The 19,937-nt window shown below is 49.0% G+C and overlaps 1 protein-coding gene across 2 annotated transcripts in view; it reads left to right on the top strand.

Annotated features, from left to right (window-relative positions):
- Nucleotides 1-233: 233 nt before the first annotated feature.
- Nucleotides 234-19,937, top strand: part of CABP1 (calcium binding protein 1) — a 36,438-nt gene continuing 16,734 nt past the window's right edge. For both annotated transcript variants that reach the window (XM_089775229.1, XM_075898077.2), the window contains exon 1: nt 234-960. In XM_089775229.1, the coding sequence (XP_089631355.1) occupies nt 253-960 (708 nt within the window). In that variant the 5' untranslated portion in view covers nt 234-252. The remainder of the gene's footprint in view (nt 961-19,937) is intronic.

Genomic DNA, 19,937 nt, shown 5'->3' with positions numbered 1-19,937 from the left:
CGCCTTTCCGCCCGCGGTCTCCACCCTCCCCCTGCCGCCGGGGCTGGCTGGGAGCCGGCGGCTGCCCTGCGCCGAGAGCCGCGCCCCGCAGCTCCGCGCCCCCCGCCGCTCCCGGCCCGGCCCCTCTTTGGGGAGGGGCGCAGCGGGGCTGTGCCCCCCTCACCTGCCGGCGCCACGCGTCTGCCCCTGGGACTGGCAGCCAGGGGGCGGCTGCGGAGGAGCCTTCCCGGGCCCATTGTCTGGAGCTGTCACATGGGCTGCGGTGCTGAATTTAAGCAGGTGTCTGGAGGACATGCCACCCGCACTCCCGCCCGCCCGCGGCCACGGCCGGGCCCCCCGCGCGCCATGAGCTCGCCCATTGCAAAGAGCGAATCCAGGACCTCGCTGCTGAAGGCCGGGGGGAGCCGGAGGGCTGCGGCAGGCTCGGAGCCCCAGCCCAGGAAGAGCCATGCCCGCGACGGGAAAGGGCAGCCCAGATACCCGGCCCGGGAGCTGAGCGGCCAGGAGCCGCTCCATGGGGACCCCAGTTCCAGGAGGCCACTTTGCCACCCCGGAGCCAAGGAGGCTGGAGTGAAGGGGATCAAGAAGCAGTCACATGCGCAGCGCGAGAGCCAGCCGGAGCCAGCAGAAGGAGGTCCAAGCAGAGGCAGCAGCAAGGAGCAAGCCAGGGCGTCTCGGCATCCTCAGCCACCTCCCCATCCCCACCAGAAGCAGCAGCATCCCAGCCAGGACCAAGCGCAGCAGCACTGCCAGAGGGATGGGGAGGAGAGGGAGGAGGACTTTTTCTTCGGTCACACAGAGGGGTCTAGCAGAGAGTCCCTGAAGCTCTCCGAAGGCTCGTCCCCTCTGTCCAAATCCAGCAGCAAGTTCTCCACCAAGTCCAGCAGCAGCGACCGGTCCCGGGAAGCAGACCCCCTCTTCCACCAGCTACACCCCATCCTCAGCTCCGTCTTTGGCCAGGTAAGGAGCAGGTGTCCCCCGTCCCCCTTCTCTGCCTTCCCCAGCCCCTGCGGCTTTCTCCGCCTTTCCCTCCCCATCTTTGGCTTTCGGACTCGGAGCCCGCCTGAGCCCGAGAGAGAAGCTCGCAGCTGTCAGTGCACTGCTTCCTGGCCGCCTCTGCAAAACTTCGCCGAGCCACCGGGCTCGCCGGGGCGCCAAGTTCCTCGCAGCTTGCGGGCGAGGGGTGCGTGTGTTTGCGTGGGGCGGGCAGGTTTGGACTGGGGCACCGGATAGGCTCAGGTGTGCGGGCTGGGAGCGCGCGCAGCGGGTGTCTATTGAGAATGGGTGGGAGGGGGAGAGACACTTTGGGCACTTTGTGACTTCCCCAAAGAAAGTCCAAGCCCCCGTCAGACCCATGGCTCGTAGCACCCCCTCACCCCGAGAGCCGGCCACTGTGTGCTGGGACACCAGACGCTCGCCTGGCTTGGCTCTGCGCCCCGCGGCGCGGAGGGAGTGGGGCGCACGGAGAGGTAGCAGGCAATAGATTCTGTTTCAGCCCAGCGCCAAAGTGAGCCCCTCACCCCACCCCCCTCTCTCCTTGGCTGACCGATAACCCAGTTGTTTGGGCTCAGGGATGGCTGTGTCTGGGGGGAGGACAGAGCCAAAGCATCTGATCTGAAAAACAAATGACCTCTCTCTTTCGCGCGCCCTTTCTCCTCGCGCTGTGTTCGCTTCTCCCATAGGCACGCGGCTGTAGACTGGAAATAGGGAGCATGTCGGGTGGCAGCGCTGCCAGAAGACGGGAGGGGGACAAAAAAAATCCTTCTGACCCAGTTCTGGAGCCCTTGCCGTCAGGGTGTTGAGAGGGAACAGATGCGTGCAGGGCTGGCAGGCTCTGTCGGCGCAGAGCGGTTGTTTTTGACTGCGCCTGGTAATGAAATTACCCCTGACAGGGCTACTCTTTAAAAGAGAAGAGGCAAAGGCAGCCTTGCTTCCAATTTTCATTTAGAGCCATTATGGGATGTTACTGGGGGATGTAATCTCCAAGAAGATTAACGGAACTGCAATCTCCCCCCAGCACAACTTGCATGAAGCGGTGGCCTGAAGAGTAAATTCCGGTACAGAGAGTGATCAGTGACACCAGAATTAGGATCTCTGGTTTTATTTTATAGACAAGCTGGCTTGGAAGGTTCTGCAGACTATCGGGTCCGGTTGGGGTGGTGGAGAGAGGAAGGGAGGAGCAGAACTTTAGTGCTCAAGAGCAAGGACTTGTGTGAGCCAGGTCTGTTTAGTTCAGTGGTGGAAAGTGCTGTCTGCCTCTGACAACCTTGACTGCACTGGAGAAGATCAAATCTAACCTTTTGCCTTTCCCCAGGACATTGCATCAGCTTTTTGTTGGGATATGAATATTCTTGCTGCAGTCAGCTCAGAATTAGCCCCACAAAACTGGACATCAAAAGTCAGGGATAACATTTTTCAGTAACAAGTCTTAAGGTTCCGGTCAGTACCGGTGCTCAGGTGACAAAGAGCAATATGCCACCAGCATATTTGGAAATCTGTGAGCTAAATTCTGTTCTGTCACATCTCTGCAATACTGCTGATATCCGTGGGGAAGTAACTGAGTGTGGAATTTAGCTCTGCAGCACTGCTTGGCCCCAAAATATCAGAATCACAACAACAACAAAAATCTACGCCTAGGTCCTCAACACAAAATCAAGGGTCCACTTACTTTTGAGCTGATCTTTTCCCACTGCTGTAAACTGGCTCTGAATGGCACCTTTTATTATACCAGTATTGCCTACCCACTTTCAGGTGTCACATTTCTACTGAATGCCATAAACGGCAAGATTTAGCCCCCTCATCCCAGTACAATAATGCTGGCTTTCTTAACAAAAAAGAGCACAAATTAAATACTGCTTCTGCTTCTTCTTTTACCCAGTGCATAGCCCCTGTGCTTGTGAACAGAGATTTTTTTTCATAGCCTGACATTCCGTATCTGTGTCTCTCTGCCTCTTGCCTTCTCTGAAAGAGCTCAGATGAAATGACCCCTCAAGGGGTAATCTAAGACGTGTGGAGTGGGTTGCAGTAAGGACATATGGGAATGGGTAGACACAGCAATGCAGGAATATAGCTGCAGCACAGAATTCAGAAATAGTGGGGTGAAGAATCAAAGGCACATAGTAGAGAAAATTGTAATTGTCAAGTTCAGAAATGGGTAGAGGCCCTGGGGCAGAAGTAGTTGCAAGTTTTGCATGGTACCAGAAGGGATGAAGGCTTTCTCCCAAGAGTGGAGCAAAGAATGTTAGCAGTTGGCTAGATTTCTGAGTTTGCAGTAGTCAGGGAGGACAGGAAATGATACCTGTAGGAATCCAAGTTTCAATCGTGGGTGGATGCAGTGTCACAGAAGTGCAGTAATGTCCAGGAATACAATGTAATGCTGCAGGAACTGCAGCACCCATTTAATATACACTGTAATTAGATGAGAGCAACAGCACCAGGCAGCAGTCTCTTTAGTCCAGGAACTTCCAGCTAACACATCCAGCCCCCTGTATTGTTATCACACAGCGAATGTAGCAGTTAAAATAAATGTTCAGTTATACATTAGGAGGAGAGCACAATGCTGCAGAGGACAGTGCTCCACAAGCAAAACATCCTCCTGTGCTTACACGGTGGTGCTATGATATGGCCATGGTTGCAGAATATCACGGTGGTACAATGAGACAGGCAGAAAACATTGCAGGGATGACTTCACGCGGTATGTCATTGTTGCAGTAGCAGCGTGAGATAGTAATCCAGCACTCCAGAGATGTCTCAGGCAGATTTGTGACTGTACAAGAGGAAATACAGAGCATGGGCAGAAGTGCTGTAAATATATAACTGGTGTGTTAGCCCAGCCCAGTGGTGCATTGGTGGTGTTTGCTATAGTCTAGTGTGAAAGCATGTACTGTCAGAGTATGATAATGCAGAAGTCTTTTATTAACTACATTCAAGGTGCATTGGTATTCTATATAGAAATATCATGCAATTTCAGTGCATCATACTGTTGTGTAGTAGTCCACTGGTGCATGTATAAATAGATGTGGGGTGGTGTAATAGTGTATTAGTATAAGCCACTGTGTCACAGTAGGCTAATGACATATTAGTGTTTGGGCTTTGTGGAGTAACACATAATATGAGAAAAGCATGTTAGTGTGGTACTTACGCTTGGGTGTAAGTACCAGCACCAGAGAGACTTGATAGTAAAGCCCTGACTCCTGACAATGCAGTAACATTGTGACATGCTCCTGGAGCAGTACCAGGAAGTGATACTGGCACAATGTGTGTATATTTAGGCAGTTCAAGGGTGTGATATTTGTATGTTGTAGCTTCGTGGCACATTAGTGTAACTAGCATGTTGGCAGCCTGATAATGGAGTAATATCATATTGCAAAGGCATGGTATCCGGTGCAGTCACATGGCAATGGCATTCAGTATGATGTTAGTACAGAGCTGTGCTAGTCTGGCAGTGTGGGGTTGTTGTAAAGCCATAAGGCAGTGAGTGTGATGTTAATACAGTGCTGGAGGGGAGGATTAAGGTAAATTAGTGCAAGCAGAATTAACACAGTATTATGGAAATAAAATGTTGTGCAGTGAATTGAATGCAGTCCAGGAGCAGCTTCTCAGGGTGTGTCTACACTGCAGGGCTTTACTCAAAATAAGCTACACAAATTGAGCTACATCAAATGCCTAGCTTATTTTGAAATAAGGAGCATCTACACAGCACTTATTTCGAAATAGAGCACTCTTGCTCCAACTTCCCTTACTCCTCTTACCATGAGGGTTACAGGAGTCAGAGTAAGAAGTCCTCCAGCTTGACAGTATTTCAACACTATTTTGAAATAATTGCTGGTTGTGTAGATGTGGAATTACAGGCAGTCCCCGGGTTATGTACAAGATAGGGACTGTAGGTTTGTTCTTAAGTCGAATTTGTATGTAAGTCGGAACTGGTGTCCAGATTCAGCTGCTGCTGAAACTGACCAGCGGCTGACTACAGGAAGCCCGAGGCAGAGTTGCTCTGCCTGGGGCTTCCTGGAATCAGCCGCTGATCAGTTTCAGCAGCGGCTGAATCTGGATGCCTGGGACAGAGCAGCTGGGGCGCTGCCAGGTAGGTCCCCGCAGCGCCGCACCTCGGCGCTGCGGGGACCAACCCGGCAGCACCCCAGCTGCTCTGCCCCGGGCTTCCTGTAGTCAGCCGCTGGTCAGTTTCAGCAGCGGCTGACTTGGGGACACCTGGGGCAGAGCAGCTGGGGTGCTGCCGGGTTGGTCCAGTAGCGCTGAGGAGCCGCGCTGCGGGACCAACCCAGCAGCACCCGAGCTGCTCTACCCGAGGCATCTGAGGCGAGAAAAGCCTGGTCTGCTGGGGGGGGCGCACTAGCTGCGCCCCCCCCCAGCAGACCAGGGAGACGCGGGCGGTGGGACCGCCGAGACGTGATGCGGTCTCGCCCGCATCCTCCACGGCTTTGCTCCGTGTCTCCCTGGTCTGCTGGCTCCCCCCCCCCCCAGTAGACCAGGGAGACGCGGAGCAAAGCTGTGGAGGATGTGGGCAGCGGGACCGCAGTGCGTCTGGGCTGTCCCGCTGCCAGCGTCCTCCGAGGCTTTGCTCCTCGTCTCCCTGGTCTGCTGGGGGGGTGGGGCCCAGTTTGGCAGGACGTTGCAAGAATAGTGGTGCAATGAATGGCAGCGGGATGCTGTAGTGGCGCAGAAGCGAGGCACCGTGATATTGGTATAGCAGGAATGTGGCAGTGTGACAGTGGGATGCTGCAGTGGTGCAGAAGCGTGGCACTGCAATATTGATATAGCAGGAATGTGGCAGCTTGGCAGTGGGATGCTGCAGTGGCGCAGAAGCATGGCACCGCAATATTGGTATAGCAGGAATGTGGCAGTGTAGGAGGTGGGGTGGCAAAGCAGCATCTGCATGGCAGCAGGGAGAGAGGTGCACGTTAGCTGTGACAGAGGAACAGCTATGCAGCATTAATGTGGCAGCAAGGATGGTGGCTCAGGGATAACAGAGTAGAAGAGTTAGCAATGCAGCCTTAGCAGGGCAGCAGGAATAAGGTGCCAGAGTAGTTTGGCAGCAGAAATAGCCATCTAGGGGTAGCCTGACATCAGGGGATGAGGTGCATCATCCATGCATCAGCAGGGAAAGTGTCAGGCGTGACATCCCCATGGATAGCAGCAGTGCAGTGGCCTGTTAACGGGGACAGTGTTGCACCAACAGCAGCATGGCAGGGCTGGTGATCCATAGTGACGTGCCCACAGGACATCAGTGCAGAAGTGGCATGAAGGCAGGGATCTTGGTGCAGCAGCAGCGTGGCAGCAGGACAGCACAGTGGCAATAGCCCGGTGGCACACTGGGGCAGCAAGGAGAGCAGCGCAGCAGGCACAGAACTCCAGTTCTCTCTTTCTTCGTTCTGTTGGCTTCATGGTCCTGGCCCTTTAAGCGGAGCCTTTCCTGGCATTTGCCATGCAATATTAATGTGTAAGTGATCCCGCCATGTGAGACCCGGCAGTTTTCAGGGCTGTTTTGCTTTCACGCCCTGCCTGGCTGTTAAATTTTTTAATGAAGTGATTTCCTAACACAGTTTTCAGACAACTGCTTTCTAATAGCCTGGGGATCATGCAGATCAGAGAAAGCCATAAGGGCCTATCAAATATTTACCGGCTTTGTAAGTGCCCAAGGCCAAAGGGCCTGTTGTATTTCCATCTCCAGGGGTCATGAGAGGCTCTCTCTTTTCGGCATGTGTCGTCCCATTACCAGATCAGGTTTTAATTCTAGTGCCCAAATAAACATTAAACAGGAGGAGAAAGATTTTGTTTGCAACTGGCTCTTTTCTTTTTCTTTTCCTTTCCTTGTCTATCTTCTTGCATCTCTTTGGAGTTTACTCATAGAAAAGCAATGGCACCCTGGTGCATCATGGCACTAGCCAGAGTGAAGGGAATTAGCCCTGCTTATCAGCTGGCTGATGAGTACCCTAAGGAACAATCTTCTCCAAAAGGAGCCAGAAACTGCAAGGCAAGAGAGTATTTCCCAGACACCCACAGGGAAGGGATAAGCACTTTCTCCCTGTTCTCCCTGTTACCTTGAGGTCCACACTAAGGCAAAACTCTCAATGACACTGGGAACTCTGAATTCCTACTGATTCAAATGGGAGTGTTGCCTGAGTAAAAACTGCTGCTTCAGGCCCACAACTTAAGAACCCTCCAAGCAGAAACGTACAAGGACACTTTTACATCTGACTGATGAGAGAGAGAGAGGAGAGGGTCACTTATATATTTCCACTATAAAGTTTCTTGGATCCCAGACTAACACCGAGGTGTGTGAGGGATGTGGGGAAGGGAAGGGGGAAGTCCTGCAGGCCGTGTTGTGCTCTAATAGAAGGGATGTTATTGTGTTGCAGTGATAGAGGCTCTCGGATGTAGTCTCAGGCTGTGCCAAAGAGATGGGCAGTCATGTCGCAATGTTTACGGCAGGGGTGAGGAACCTTTTCTTGGGTCGGGGGCCACTGACCCACAGAAAAACCAGTCGGGGGCTGCACACAAGTGAGAAGCAGAAAAAAAACCCCTCACTGTGGCCCCTGACTGAGAAGCAGAAAGACACTCCCCAAGTTCACCTCATACACCAGAGCTGGGGGGGGGGGGGCAGCCTTGTGTATTTTGTGTGCTCCAGCCCCTAGGGGGGCAGCAGTGGGGCTGGAGCACCAGCACGGGCTTCCCAATGCTGGGGAGGGCCTGAACCTCAGGGCTGGACCCAGGCAAGCCGAGGGCCACCTCCGGCTCCCAGGCCTGAGGTTCCACACCCCTGGTTTATGGTTAACTGAGGTGACTAGTTCTCACATCTGCACATTTCAGAGGTCAGAGTCACAGAATCATTGTGGGGGGGGGGATTTTTTCAGGGGGTCACAGTCCAGTCCCCACATGAGTGAACAGTATAACAGAATAAAACAGAAGAGGGAACCATAATCGCTTCGCCAGCTGCCTTTCTCTGACTGGATTATTATTCCGGCTGCGTTTATTGTGGTACCTGTGAGGTCCTGTTTGAGCCATGGAAGTGGGTACCCTGAGTAAGCCCTGATGCAGGGCAAGGATCAGTTCTGAGACCAGAATGTGAAACTAGAGAGGCGAGGGAATGAAACAGGCTGTTGGTGTAGAGACAACGCTGAGCGCCTAACCATGGATGCCTGGGGCAGAATCAGAGGATAGGAAGAACTGGTTTCCAAACCCAGAATGGAGGTTGTGGTAGCCTAAAGCAAACCTGCAGAAGGGAAACAGCTGGTTTTGACACAGGAATCTGACATGAATCCAGTGCTGTGATTCGTCTTTCAGGGGAAGGGTCAGGGTTTTGTGATCCATAGAAAATCTTCACCTGTTCCAGTTCTCTATTTCATTTTCATTGCCCCAAACGTTTCCTCTCTTCCACATTCCATTCTTGAGACCCTCCCCGCTTTCTGTCCCTGTCTGGGGCCTCATCCTTCCAAGAGACCCTGCCTTTTATGAAACTTTCCAGTGAGGGACTTTCTGCTCTGTCAATGTCACCAAGGCGCCCTCTGCTGCTGGCCAGCAGAATTCACCTCGTTTTCGGTGTAGGTTCCTCCTACAACTTCTTTATATTCTAGCTTAGTCTCCACTCCCAAACATTCAAGGGCTCTTCCCCTTATTGACCCCAGCTTATCAAGTTTTCACAGCAGGAAGGCAGTGATGCATTGTGCAAGGCTGTGACGTATGTGGCCCCCTAAGTCCTGCCCAGAAGGACAATAGGCAGGTATTTAGGTTCGATAGCTCCTTCCCCCCGGGTTGCAGGATGCTGTGATGACTATCCGCCCTCATCATCCAATAGGTGTTTAGTACAGAACGTGTTGCATGGTAGAAGAGCACACCTGGCCACAGCCACTCTACAAGTATATGTTTGTGTGCACACTCACACATGCATCCTGTGTAGTATATGCATAATCAACATATACATTCATACAGAACCATCCCACCCATAAGATAGTTCGGGGTGGCTGCCCTGGGCTCTGCACTTTGCGGGTCCCTGCAGTAGCTGTCCAACTATCCTAAGGACAGGAGGGTGTCCTATATTGATTGGAGCCTGCAGGGCCCAGTGGAGTGAGAGTGAGGGTGGCCACTGCCCCCTGCTAGGCCCTCTGGTAATCCCAGGTTGCATAGCAGGAGTACAAGGGAGGTGGGAGGAGATGCAGTAGGGGCAGGGGTTGGAGAATGGGGTGGAGTGGGGCCCAGGTGCAGACCGAGCAGTGGCCTGTGGTGGGGGGATTCTCTGGGCCCACATTCCTCTAGGAACAACCCTGCATAATGCCTCTCTGTATGTATACACACAACCTACATATGAGCACGCTTGTATCCATACATATAGCCTACGCTACATACATACACTCTGGGTGGATACACATACACATGCAGCCCCATGTCCACAGACAAGCTGTGTATACACACACACACACAAATGCTTTCCAAACATTCCAATGTATATCCACACAGCCTGCATCATGTCACAAAATCATTTTATGTAGTGTTCGTGCAACCTTATGTATGTATGTAGTTCGGAACACATACACACACACAAACATCTATGTTTACACACAGAGTATTCTCCATGAATAAACATAAATATACAGATACACAAAATTCTATTAGAAAGATACACACACACATGCACACAAGACACAATTCCCTCTATGGAAAAATACCCATACACTCACCTCTTCATATATGCATAGTTTTTTTGCAATCCAATACATATGTACATGCCCCAGCATGAATATGCAAGATGTATGCATAGAAAGGCTACAATTTTCACATTTTAGTTCTTAAAGTTGAACATGTCAATGTACAATGGCCCAAAGAAAAATAGCATGATTTGCAGCTGTGCTGAGCACCACTGTAACAAGAAGCAGGGACCTGTGGCTAACATGCAGAATTGGAAGACAGGCTATTCACATGGCTTCTAGCTATGCTAAAGACCTTCAGCAAATCACCCTGCTGTAACTCAGTTCCCTGTCTGTCCAGGGGGCATAATTCCAACCTCCCAGTGGGGCTTGTAGGGTTAATTCACTAATGTCTTTCAGCTTCTCAGCCGGAAGGCACTAAAAATATGCAGCTTGTATTCACAGAGCCCCCTGTGTGTTATGAACACAGAAAAACACTTGAGCACATCCAGGCAGTCTACCCTTTGCACAGCAGGGGGAAGAATTTACCACATTAATTGCTTCCAAAAAGCTAGAGGTAGGAAAGCCAGGCACACAGAAACACTGACAGGCAATGGTCAAGCTTCCTATGCACAGCAGCTCTGCCAGAGAGCATTAATCTTTGTGAGTGACGTATTTTTAAAATAGGTCTTTATCTTAAAAGGATTTGATAAAAACATAAAAGTAAAACCAAGCGAAACAAATGTCCCTCGTTGCTCTGCTCATCAAATATACAACATTCTAGCTTTACCCACGAAAGCTCATGATCACATGTCAGTTTCCACGGGGCCACAGGACTGCTTGTTGTTTTTAAAGTTACAGACTAACACAACCCCTCTGTGACTAACCCAGTGTTTCTCAACCTTTTTTTATAAAGTACCCCTTTAAGAAATTGAAAGTACCCCCAGTACCTACAGTTTTCAGACACACAACACTTTTTTCTACTATTGCAATACATCTGTTTAAACAACTTAATCATAGCCGGGAAGGCAATGAAATTTTTGGGTGTAAAAAGTACAAAAATAATAAAGCGATGTAAAACTTACAACAAACATTTGTTTTCTCCAAATTTCAGCTGTGTTGATGTACCCCCCAGACTTCTTTCAAGTACTCTTAAGGCTGCGTCTAGACTGGCATGATTTTGCACAAATACTTTTAATGGAAAAGTTTTTCCATTAAAAGTATTTGTGCAAGACAGCATCTATACTGGCATGTGTCTTTGCGCAAAAGATTTGCTTTTGCACAAAAGCATCCATGCCAGTGTAGATGCTCTCTTGCACAAGAAAGCTCCAATGGCCATTTTAGCCATCGGGCTTTCTTGCGCAAGAAATTCATGCTGCCTGTCTACACTGGCCTGTTGCACAAGAACAGTTGCGCAAGAGGGCTTTTTCCTGAGCGGGAGCATCATAGGACTTGCGCAAGAAGCCCTGATTTCACACATTAGAATGTCAGTGTTCTTGCGCAAGAACTCCCCACCAGTATAGACAGGCAGCATGTTTTTGCGCAAAAGCAGCTGGTTTTGCGCAAAATCATGCCAATGTAGACCCAGCCTAAGAGTACTCATACCACTGGTTGAGAAACACTGGTCTAACCCATTGAAATGCATAAACCTGCTGGCTGGATCAAGCTCATCTTTTGGGAGAGAAAAAAATTATTTGCCTTTTTAAGTAGCCCAATGTCGATTACAAGGACTATGTATTGCCTTTATTGCATTGACTTATGTTTCACAAAATCTCATTGGAGTTAATGGACCTGCACAAGGTGTAAATCAGGGAAGGGTTTAGCACCAGGTACAATGCAGACCATATGTATTTGTCACCAAAATTACTTCTGGTTCTTTCCAGCATGACAGCTCCAGTTGCTGTTTTCCTCTGATGAGCCATGAGTGCTATTGATTTCCGATAACAAGCAACTCCATGTTGCATATCCAGTAAAAGATTCTTAGCTAATTTTGGGCTCCCTTTTAATTATCTAGTGACATTTGTCATCTGACTTTGCAGATAGTCAGCACGGTTCATAAACCTAAATCACCCTTCTATTCTAGTTCCCTTCTTGGAATAGTGGCAAATGGCTGTTAATTTTGGTGTGTTCCTATGCAGTTGCTTAGTACCAAGATGAAGCTAAAAAAATCAATACACTTGTGACTGAAGTCATTATTAAATAAAGAGCATTGGGAATATTCTAATCTCTATGCTACCTTTCCCTTCCTTGACATATGTGGCATTTCTAGATCCTTTGCAACCACCTTGGGAAGGGATATACACGGATCATTTCATCTCGTGCTGCTGTACAGCCTTCACTCCGTGGTAGAACATGAATTACTTCAATCCATGTTGCACAGTGACATGAGACAACTGTTCAGGAAAGGAAGTAAAGAAGAAACCCATATTCACTTAAAAACCTACAGGGGGGATTTAGAATGGCAGACTATGCTGGATTGTGATCAGCCCAGGTGGATTATGATCAGCAGACCCCATTTTGGGATTAACACTTCTACCCTTACAAAATGAGCCATTGGATCTTGAATGTGTGCACACAATCAGGACCTTGGTTTTATGAGCACCTCTAGGCTCATGCCAATCTGCAGCATCACACTGACTCTGCAGAAGAACACCAGCTCTTGAGTCGCCAGCACCATTGACTGCATCACATAGAGTTTCACCAAGTACTCACCCTGGGATTGGCACATAGGTAGAGCTTCAAGTGTTTTCCAGACAGCGTGGCTGATTCTGATTTCCCTGTTTCTGAGTTTAGGGCAAGGATGGGCCAAGGAGAGGGGGGACAGGAAGGGTTGTGTAAACTAGAAGGCCATTTCCACTGCACAATGTATAACTGAGATTCCGGCCCACTACTTTTATTTGAACTAGAGATAGAACTGAGCAGCAGTGGCAGGTCAGGGTTCTTGTATCTTGGGATAGGTGGGAAATATCAGTGGGGGTTCAATTTTGTTAACTGACTTTCTGATTGTGTTTGAATCTGATCCAAGTAGTGTAACGCAGAAGAGAAACATGCACATAATATTATGGTCAGCATGAGTCAGCAACGGACCCCGAAGAATGAAGACAGTTCCAAACTCTTCAGGCAACTGTTCTTGACTGCTAGACTAAGACCTTCCCTGCATTAGCCTGTGCCTGCTGCTGCAGCCTCCCCCTTTCAGCCCCATTCTCTTGTAACTGCTTTTGTTTGAGTGAAAACAGTACAGTCCAAGCTCCATTCCTGGTTGGAAAACGCACAACCTGAATAGGAAGCAATAACATGCCATAGCCTAATGCAGAAGAAGGGAAGATGACCAGTCTCAGCTATTTGGAGACCCAGTACCGATACCTGTGGTTGGGAGCTGTAGCACAGAAGGAGCCCTGATACCAATGACAATGTAACTCCAAGGATGTGAATAAATCCTATTTGAACAGGCTCACTGAAAGTCATTCAACAAACAAGACTGCCTCATTTCTTGCTAAAACACAGAGTCATATAGCCACCATATAAAGCAGGGGTGGGCAATAATTTTTGTCCGGGGGCCACTTCAAAATACTTTGAAGTGGCCCTGGACCAGGCCAGAAGGGGTGGGGCCAGAATGCTTCTGGGCTTCCCCACCCCCAGACCATAATTGGCCTGGGGGTGGAGGAACCCCTTTGCCCCTCTTCCCACCTGGAAGGGTAGGAAGAGGCTTCACATACTCCCCTACCCCCCCGGCCTTGATTGTCCTGGGGGCGGGGAAAACGTGGGAAGCCTCCTCCCGCCCTACCCCCACCCTGTGAGGAGCATGCGGCACTTCAAAGTGCGATGCACTGCTCACAGGGCGGGAGGAGACATTACGCGCTCCCCTCCCCCCCAAGTCTTGATTGGCCTGGGGGGTGAGGGAGCTGTGTGAAGCTTCCCTCGCCCTGCTCCCACCCTGTGTGACCGTACAGCACTTTAAAGTGCCACACGCTCCTCGCGGGGGGAGGGGAGAGGGCAGAGGAAACTTCGCATGCTGCTCCTGCCCCCAGACTAATTAGGGTTTGGGGGTGGGGAGCACGTAATGTCTTCTCCCGCCTTGCGAGCAGCATGCGGTGCTTCAAAGTGCTGTGTGCTGCTCACAGGGCAGGAGGAAGCTTTGCGTGCTCCCTCGCACCCAGGCCCCAATTGGCCTGAGGGTGGGGGAGCGGCAGGGCCTCCATGGGCCGGATCAACTTGCTTGGTGGGCTGGATCTGGCCTGTGGAGGCCCTTTTGCCCACCCCATTGTAGAGCAGGAACAGCCCATTTGTTCAGCAGGAACAAAGCTGAAAAATACCAATCCAGAGGCAAAATCATGGCAAAATAGAGAAAGAATTCAATACCAGCTCAGGTTGAAACCATGTGTACAAGAGGGGGAAATTAAACAGGCAGGAGTCAGATGGGATTTCTCAATATAAAAATACAAAACAGTCACATATTCCAAGTACATAGTGGCTCAAATCCTCCCTTAGGTAGACTTCCATTGACTTCACTGGGCATGAGTTTGACCCTCATTCTTATATTCTCATCAGAGATTAAACCATCACATTAACATTGATGTTGTTCCTGTTACAAACAAGGATCTGACTTACTGTCCCAGGAGATGAAAGACCACATATTGTAAGGGACCTGGGCTATGTCTAGACTGCAAGCCTCTTTCAAAAGAGAGCGTCTAGACTGCACGTTGAACTTTCGAAAAAGCGGCTTGCTTTTTCGAAAGAAAGCATCCAGTGAGTCTGGATGCTCTCTTTCGAAGAAGCCCTATTTACATTGAAGAACGCCTTCTTTCGAAAGAGGAACTTTCGAAAGATGGCGTTCTTCCTCGTGAAATGAGGTTTACCGCCATCGAAAGAAAAGCCGCGTTCTTTCGATTTAATTTCGAAAGAACGCGGCTTGAGTCTGGACGCAGGGGAAGTTTTTTCGGAAAAAGGCTACTTTTCCCGAAAAAACCCCGGAGTCTGGACACAGCCGTGGTGTTAAATAAGGAACAGAAATACTTTGTCATCTGGAGACTGTTCCGAGACCAGTAGAAACATTTGTATTCTATGCTGCTAAAGTAGTTGCAATCTGACAAAGCAAATTCTCCATCTTCCCTCTCCCATCTCAAATTCTGAGTTGGCTTTAGAGCTCTCTCTTATGCAGCTGAGTATTCTCTGCTATTGGAAGTAGCTCCTAGCAGCTATCACTGAACTAATCAGAGTTAGTACCAGCAACATTTTTCTATGGAAAGAAAATCCTCTTTAATGTTTGAGCCTAAGGTGTCAGTTCCATGTTTTGTTCCTAAGCAGGAAGGGGTGTCTTATAATCAATACTTCCTATTATGAGTGAAAAACCAAGTTTGCTAGTCCTCATTTCTCTGAAGAACAACATTGGTTCTGATCATAGACTCTAGAGATGGGGAAAATGACAGTAGTCTGTTAGGCTGTGTCTAGACTGGAGTTTTCTTTCAGAAGAAGCTTTTCTGGAAGAGATCTTCTGGAAAAACTTATTTCAAAAGAGAGCATCCACTCAGCAAAAGCACAACGAAAAAGCGATCTGCTTTTTTGACAGATATCGTCACATTCATTGGATGCTATCTCGCATTTAAGTTTTGATTTCTAGGAATGGAGTGGCCACCAGGGCACCTGTGCTTTTTCCAAGTAGCCTCTTCTTTAGAAAAAAAAATCTCTTCCCCATCCACACATGCCTTTTTCCAAAAGTGCTCTTTCAGAAAAAGGCTTCTTCTTTGTCGAAAGAGGTTAACCGTTGTCAGAAAAAAAAACCCTCTGTTCTTTCTGTCAAAAGAACGCAATTGCAGTGCGGACGTAAGTGTAGTTTTTCCAGAAAAATGGCCGTTTTTCTGGAAAAACTCTGCAGTGCAGACATACTCTTATAGCTAATCCATCCCTCTGTTCTGGGTCTGTCCCAACCTTCATGCCAGGCTTCTTCCTTCTCCATATGTCTCCATAGCAAGTTCCTCATTCCTGAAGGATAAAATCCAACTCTAAGCCAGAATACTCCAAGCAAGGCACCAAGCCCCATCCTTGGAATTCTTAGTGGGGATGCCAGGACTCAGCTTAGGTTTGACTCTCACAAAGCTCAGTAATGTTTTAAAAAAAAAAATCTATGAAACAATTCCAGACTTTTCTAAAGAAAAGCTAATGGCTGTGTCTAGACTGCATCCCTTTTCCGTAAAAGGGATGCAAATTAGACACATTGCAATTGCAAATGAAGTGGGGATTTAAATCCCCCCCGCTTCATTTGCATAAAAATGACTGCCGCTTTTTTCAGTCTCGGAGCTTTGCCAGAAAAAAGCGCCGATCTAGACGTGGATCTTTCAGAAAATAAAGCTTTTTCTGAAATATTTCCATTTAAAATAAGGAATAAAGGATCTTTTGGAAAAGGCTTTATTTTCTGAAAGATCCACGTCTAGACTGGCGCTTTTCTCCGGCAAAGCTCCGAGCCGGAAAAAAGCGGCAGTCATTTTTATGCAAACGAAGCGGGGGGATTTAAATCCCCGCTTCATTTGCAATTGCGATGTGTCTAATTTGCATCCCTTTTATGGAAAAGGGATGCAGTCTAGACACAGCCAATGTGTGTGGACAAACACAAATGCTCACCTCTACCTGCACCCACACCCACACCCATATAAATCCACCCACTGCGTGCACCCACACACAACACTTGGGCACAGATGTAGCCTTCTCGTGACTCCTAGGCCTCTTTTTCTCCCAGGCAGAGCCGCTTCAGAAATAGAGGAGCAGTAAAGGTAGACCTCACTAGCCTGTTTGCATTTCTGGCTCCCTCTTTCTAGATGTCCGAATGCCTCTTCTTCCAGCTCTGATGCCACTTCTCAGTGCACATCACTAGAAGTGCCGAGGGATGGTAATGGGACCCGGACCACAGCCTGTACAAATGAACTGGCTGCTGAGGATGTGCATCTGTCAGTATGCTTATGCCAGTGATACTCAGACCTTAGTGGTTCAGGAGCCAAATTAGCAACCGACATTACTCAGAAGAGCGATAGTAGTGTGAATTCACTGAATTCTCACAGCAAAATGACTAGCCAAGTATTATTTTATCAACTACAATTATTCATTAATAACATAGTGAAAGCATCCTGATTGGTTAACACCTTAGATTGGTTAATAATTAAATCACCAAAGTGTTTTAATCCCAAGTGCTGCAAAGAGCTGCAGGACGTGCATTAAAGAATCACTTGAAGCTCATGAGCCTCCGTCTGAGTATCACTTGCATAGGTTCTCTACTTCCTAAACTGGGGGCTTGCTGGACTGGTGCTCTGTGTGTTTGACTTCAGAGGAGTTACGTATACAGTGAAAAGGGTTGAAGATTTAGGATTATGCCCATGTTGCCCATCCAAATGCAAAATGTGTCCAGTCCTGGCCACACCGCTCCCTTCCAGCTCTGAAAGTGCTTCGCCTGGCCTCTCCTCTGTGCCCTGTTTGTCATCTGTCCTGTCCCCTTTGCAGTTTCCTGCCTTTCCACTCTCTCATGTAGCAGCTTGTGTGATTTGATTAGTCCTCTGCCTGTGCCATCTCTGGGGACAGAAGCCTGGATAAATTTCTCCTTTTCCTTCCCCTCTTGGAGGACAAGAAGGCAGATATTTATCCATTGCAGGGAGTTCCTGGCCACTGTCCTGCCTGTCACCGCGAGACTGATGAGCAGCAGGGAGGTGATTCTCCTGTAGTTTTGCGCTGGAATTGGAGTAATTTGTCTCTGGAAGGAGCTGAGACACTTCACTTGCTATGTGGCAGTGTCTGCTCAAGGGAGACAGGCACTTTGTCAGTAAACAAGGAGCCCAGGGATGGCTCCAGCTTCAAAGAACATTATTAGCGGCCAATAGCATGGCCCAGAATAGACCAGCACTTCATTAGCATCTCTGCGCAGTGCAGGCTGTGATCGGTAGCCACAGTGGAGTGGAGGCAGGGCCGGATTAAGACCTGTAGAGGCCCTAAGCACTGAAAAGATTATGGTGCCCCCCCTTATGTAATTCAAAATAAAAACAATACTATACCATAAAATCTCTTTTTTCTCTTTTTTTTTTTTTTTTGGTGCCCCTGCTTTGGTGGTGCCCTAAGCACATGCTTAGTCTGTCTATTGGGTAATCCAGCCCTGTGAGGAGCCAGGAGCTCCACTCCCCCCACGACTTGTGCTCCCTATTGCTCTCCTGCTGAGAGAGGCTGGGGCTAGAGCAAACTCCCTCTCAAGCACATGGTCCTGCATTTTCCCCTGCATCTGTGATTTTCAAACTGTGATCTTCCAAAGGACAGCACAGAAAGCAGATCTCATTCACTGACGTTGCTGCAGGGAGGAGTTAATTACACCTAGTCCCCCTCTACTCCGAAGTTGGGCTTGGCTGTGTAACCAGCACTGGGGGCCCTAAAGGGCTTCTGCAGAGATTGGGAATGTTCAGGCAAGAGAATCTACATTTCTCATCAGGGATGCTGCTCATGGATTCTGCTCAGGAGACGCCCTGATCTCTACTTCCCCTGCCCAAGCCCTTCTCTTCAGGCCTGGATGGTCAGCAGTTTTGGGGCAATTTCTTCAACCACAGCCTCCTCCCTGGTGAACTTTACATCTTGGAACTCCTGTGTCTTTCAGGGGCTGCTAGTATAAGCATGTGTCAGAGCTGTCCCCGAGAATGGGGAAGGAACTCAAGAGCACTGAGAGGCTGGCAGGGCTGATGAGAGACTTTGACAGACCCTGGGGGGAGCTGGCTTTGGGCCCTTCAGAAGGGGGGCAGATTAATGCATGTTTTAAAGTACAGCTGCAGCTCCAGCATCACCTCCGCCTTTGCACTTATGGACGGAAGTGGGTCTCCGTCCTACGGTATAAGTTCTTCTTGTGGATTTGCAGCTGTGGTGGCTTCATAGCTAAAGAAGCATCCACCACTAAATTCAGAGCCCCATTGCCTGGGATAATGGTGGATCCTTTCTGAAATTTAAACCTCCCTTCAGCGTGAATGTTCTCAGCCATCCCAAAGTCTGAGACAAGATTTGTCTGAGACTCAAATATTGACTGTTTCAGGGGTGGGTATTGCATTGGGATGTGATGAGGAAGGAGGAAGATTCTGTTATCTCTGTGCACTAGATTTCCAGCGTGTTTGTAGCTGAGTTTTTGGTTCCGCTCACTGCAGAGATGGAGTGATCTATGCACTTTGAATCTGGAATCTGAATTTTGTTCCCACTACAGCCCCAAAACTTGGTGCAGTCCAGGCTTGGGGCAGATTTCATGCCAGACGTAAGCAGACTAAGCAATGGCACTGGCAGGAGTTTGTGTTGCGCCATCTCTGCTTACACATGTTCTGGGGAAAACCAGCCACTTAGTTGTTAGTCGATTCTAATTACAGAAGGCAGGGGAGACTCTAGCATTCTGCTGGCACTTCATGATGAAGAGGTGAAGAGGGGCCTACAATCACCGGGGGCTGTCTTCAGCTGCTTGCTTTGGCCATGGCAGGAAAAAGAGCTAGCTCCCAGGTCTTTTACTGTTTGTAGTTCAGGATCAGGTCCCAGTCAGATAAATGGTCCATTACTGTGCTGGTCTGAGCGCCAGTCTCTGCTCAGGGCTTCTAAGTGGATTGCCTCCCATCTAGCCTTGCTCTTTGTTAATTGAAAAGCTCAGAGGAGTTGAAAATAATGATGTGGGGGGGGGGGGATACAGAATGAGATGTTCGCTGGTTATGTGGATCCAAAGTAGCCAGATTCTCTGGATTCATCATTGAAATCACTTCTCTGCTTTAATTTCCCCTGAATCGTCCCTTTCCCATGCGCGAAACAATCTTCACTGCAGATTGAGGGGAGTGGGAGGGATTTGAGCATTAATCTGATGTAGATTATACCTCCGCCTCCCTCTTTCTGTCCTCCCTCTCTCTCTTCCTCTCTCTTTCTGTTTTTCTCCCTTCCCTCTCTGTCCTGCTTCATCTTTTCAAGAAAGTGAACATAAAGTAAAAAAGCACAGAGAGAGGCGGAGAAAAAAAGCTCCCTGAAAAGTAAAGCCCCAGCAGCCAATAGCTGATTGGATTTGACTGGTGCTGCCTTTCTTGCTTTGCTCCCAAGGAATACCTTTAATGGAATCAATTGCCTCGGTTCCTTTATAACCAAGTCCATCGGAAAGGCAGACTCAACATATTATGGGCAACTGTGTGAAGTCTCCACTGAGAAATCTTTCGAAAAAGGTATGTTCCCTGAATGGAAGTGCGTTGTACATTGTTTCAAACCCTGCTTCTTGGGACGGGTGACATCACGGACAGATGGGAAAGGAAGGAGGGAGGAACTTGCAGACCT

The sequence above is a fragment of the Pelodiscus sinensis genome, chromosome Z (genome assembly GCF_052426305.1).
Source record: "Pelodiscus sinensis isolate ZL-2025 chromosome Z, ASM5242630v1, whole genome shotgun sequence".
NCBI classification, from domain to species: Eukaryota; Metazoa; Chordata; order Testudines; family Trionychidae; genus Pelodiscus; species Pelodiscus sinensis.
The sequence above is the reverse complement of the archived record's forward strand: the minus strand, read 5'-3'. Positions and strand labels throughout refer to the sequence as shown.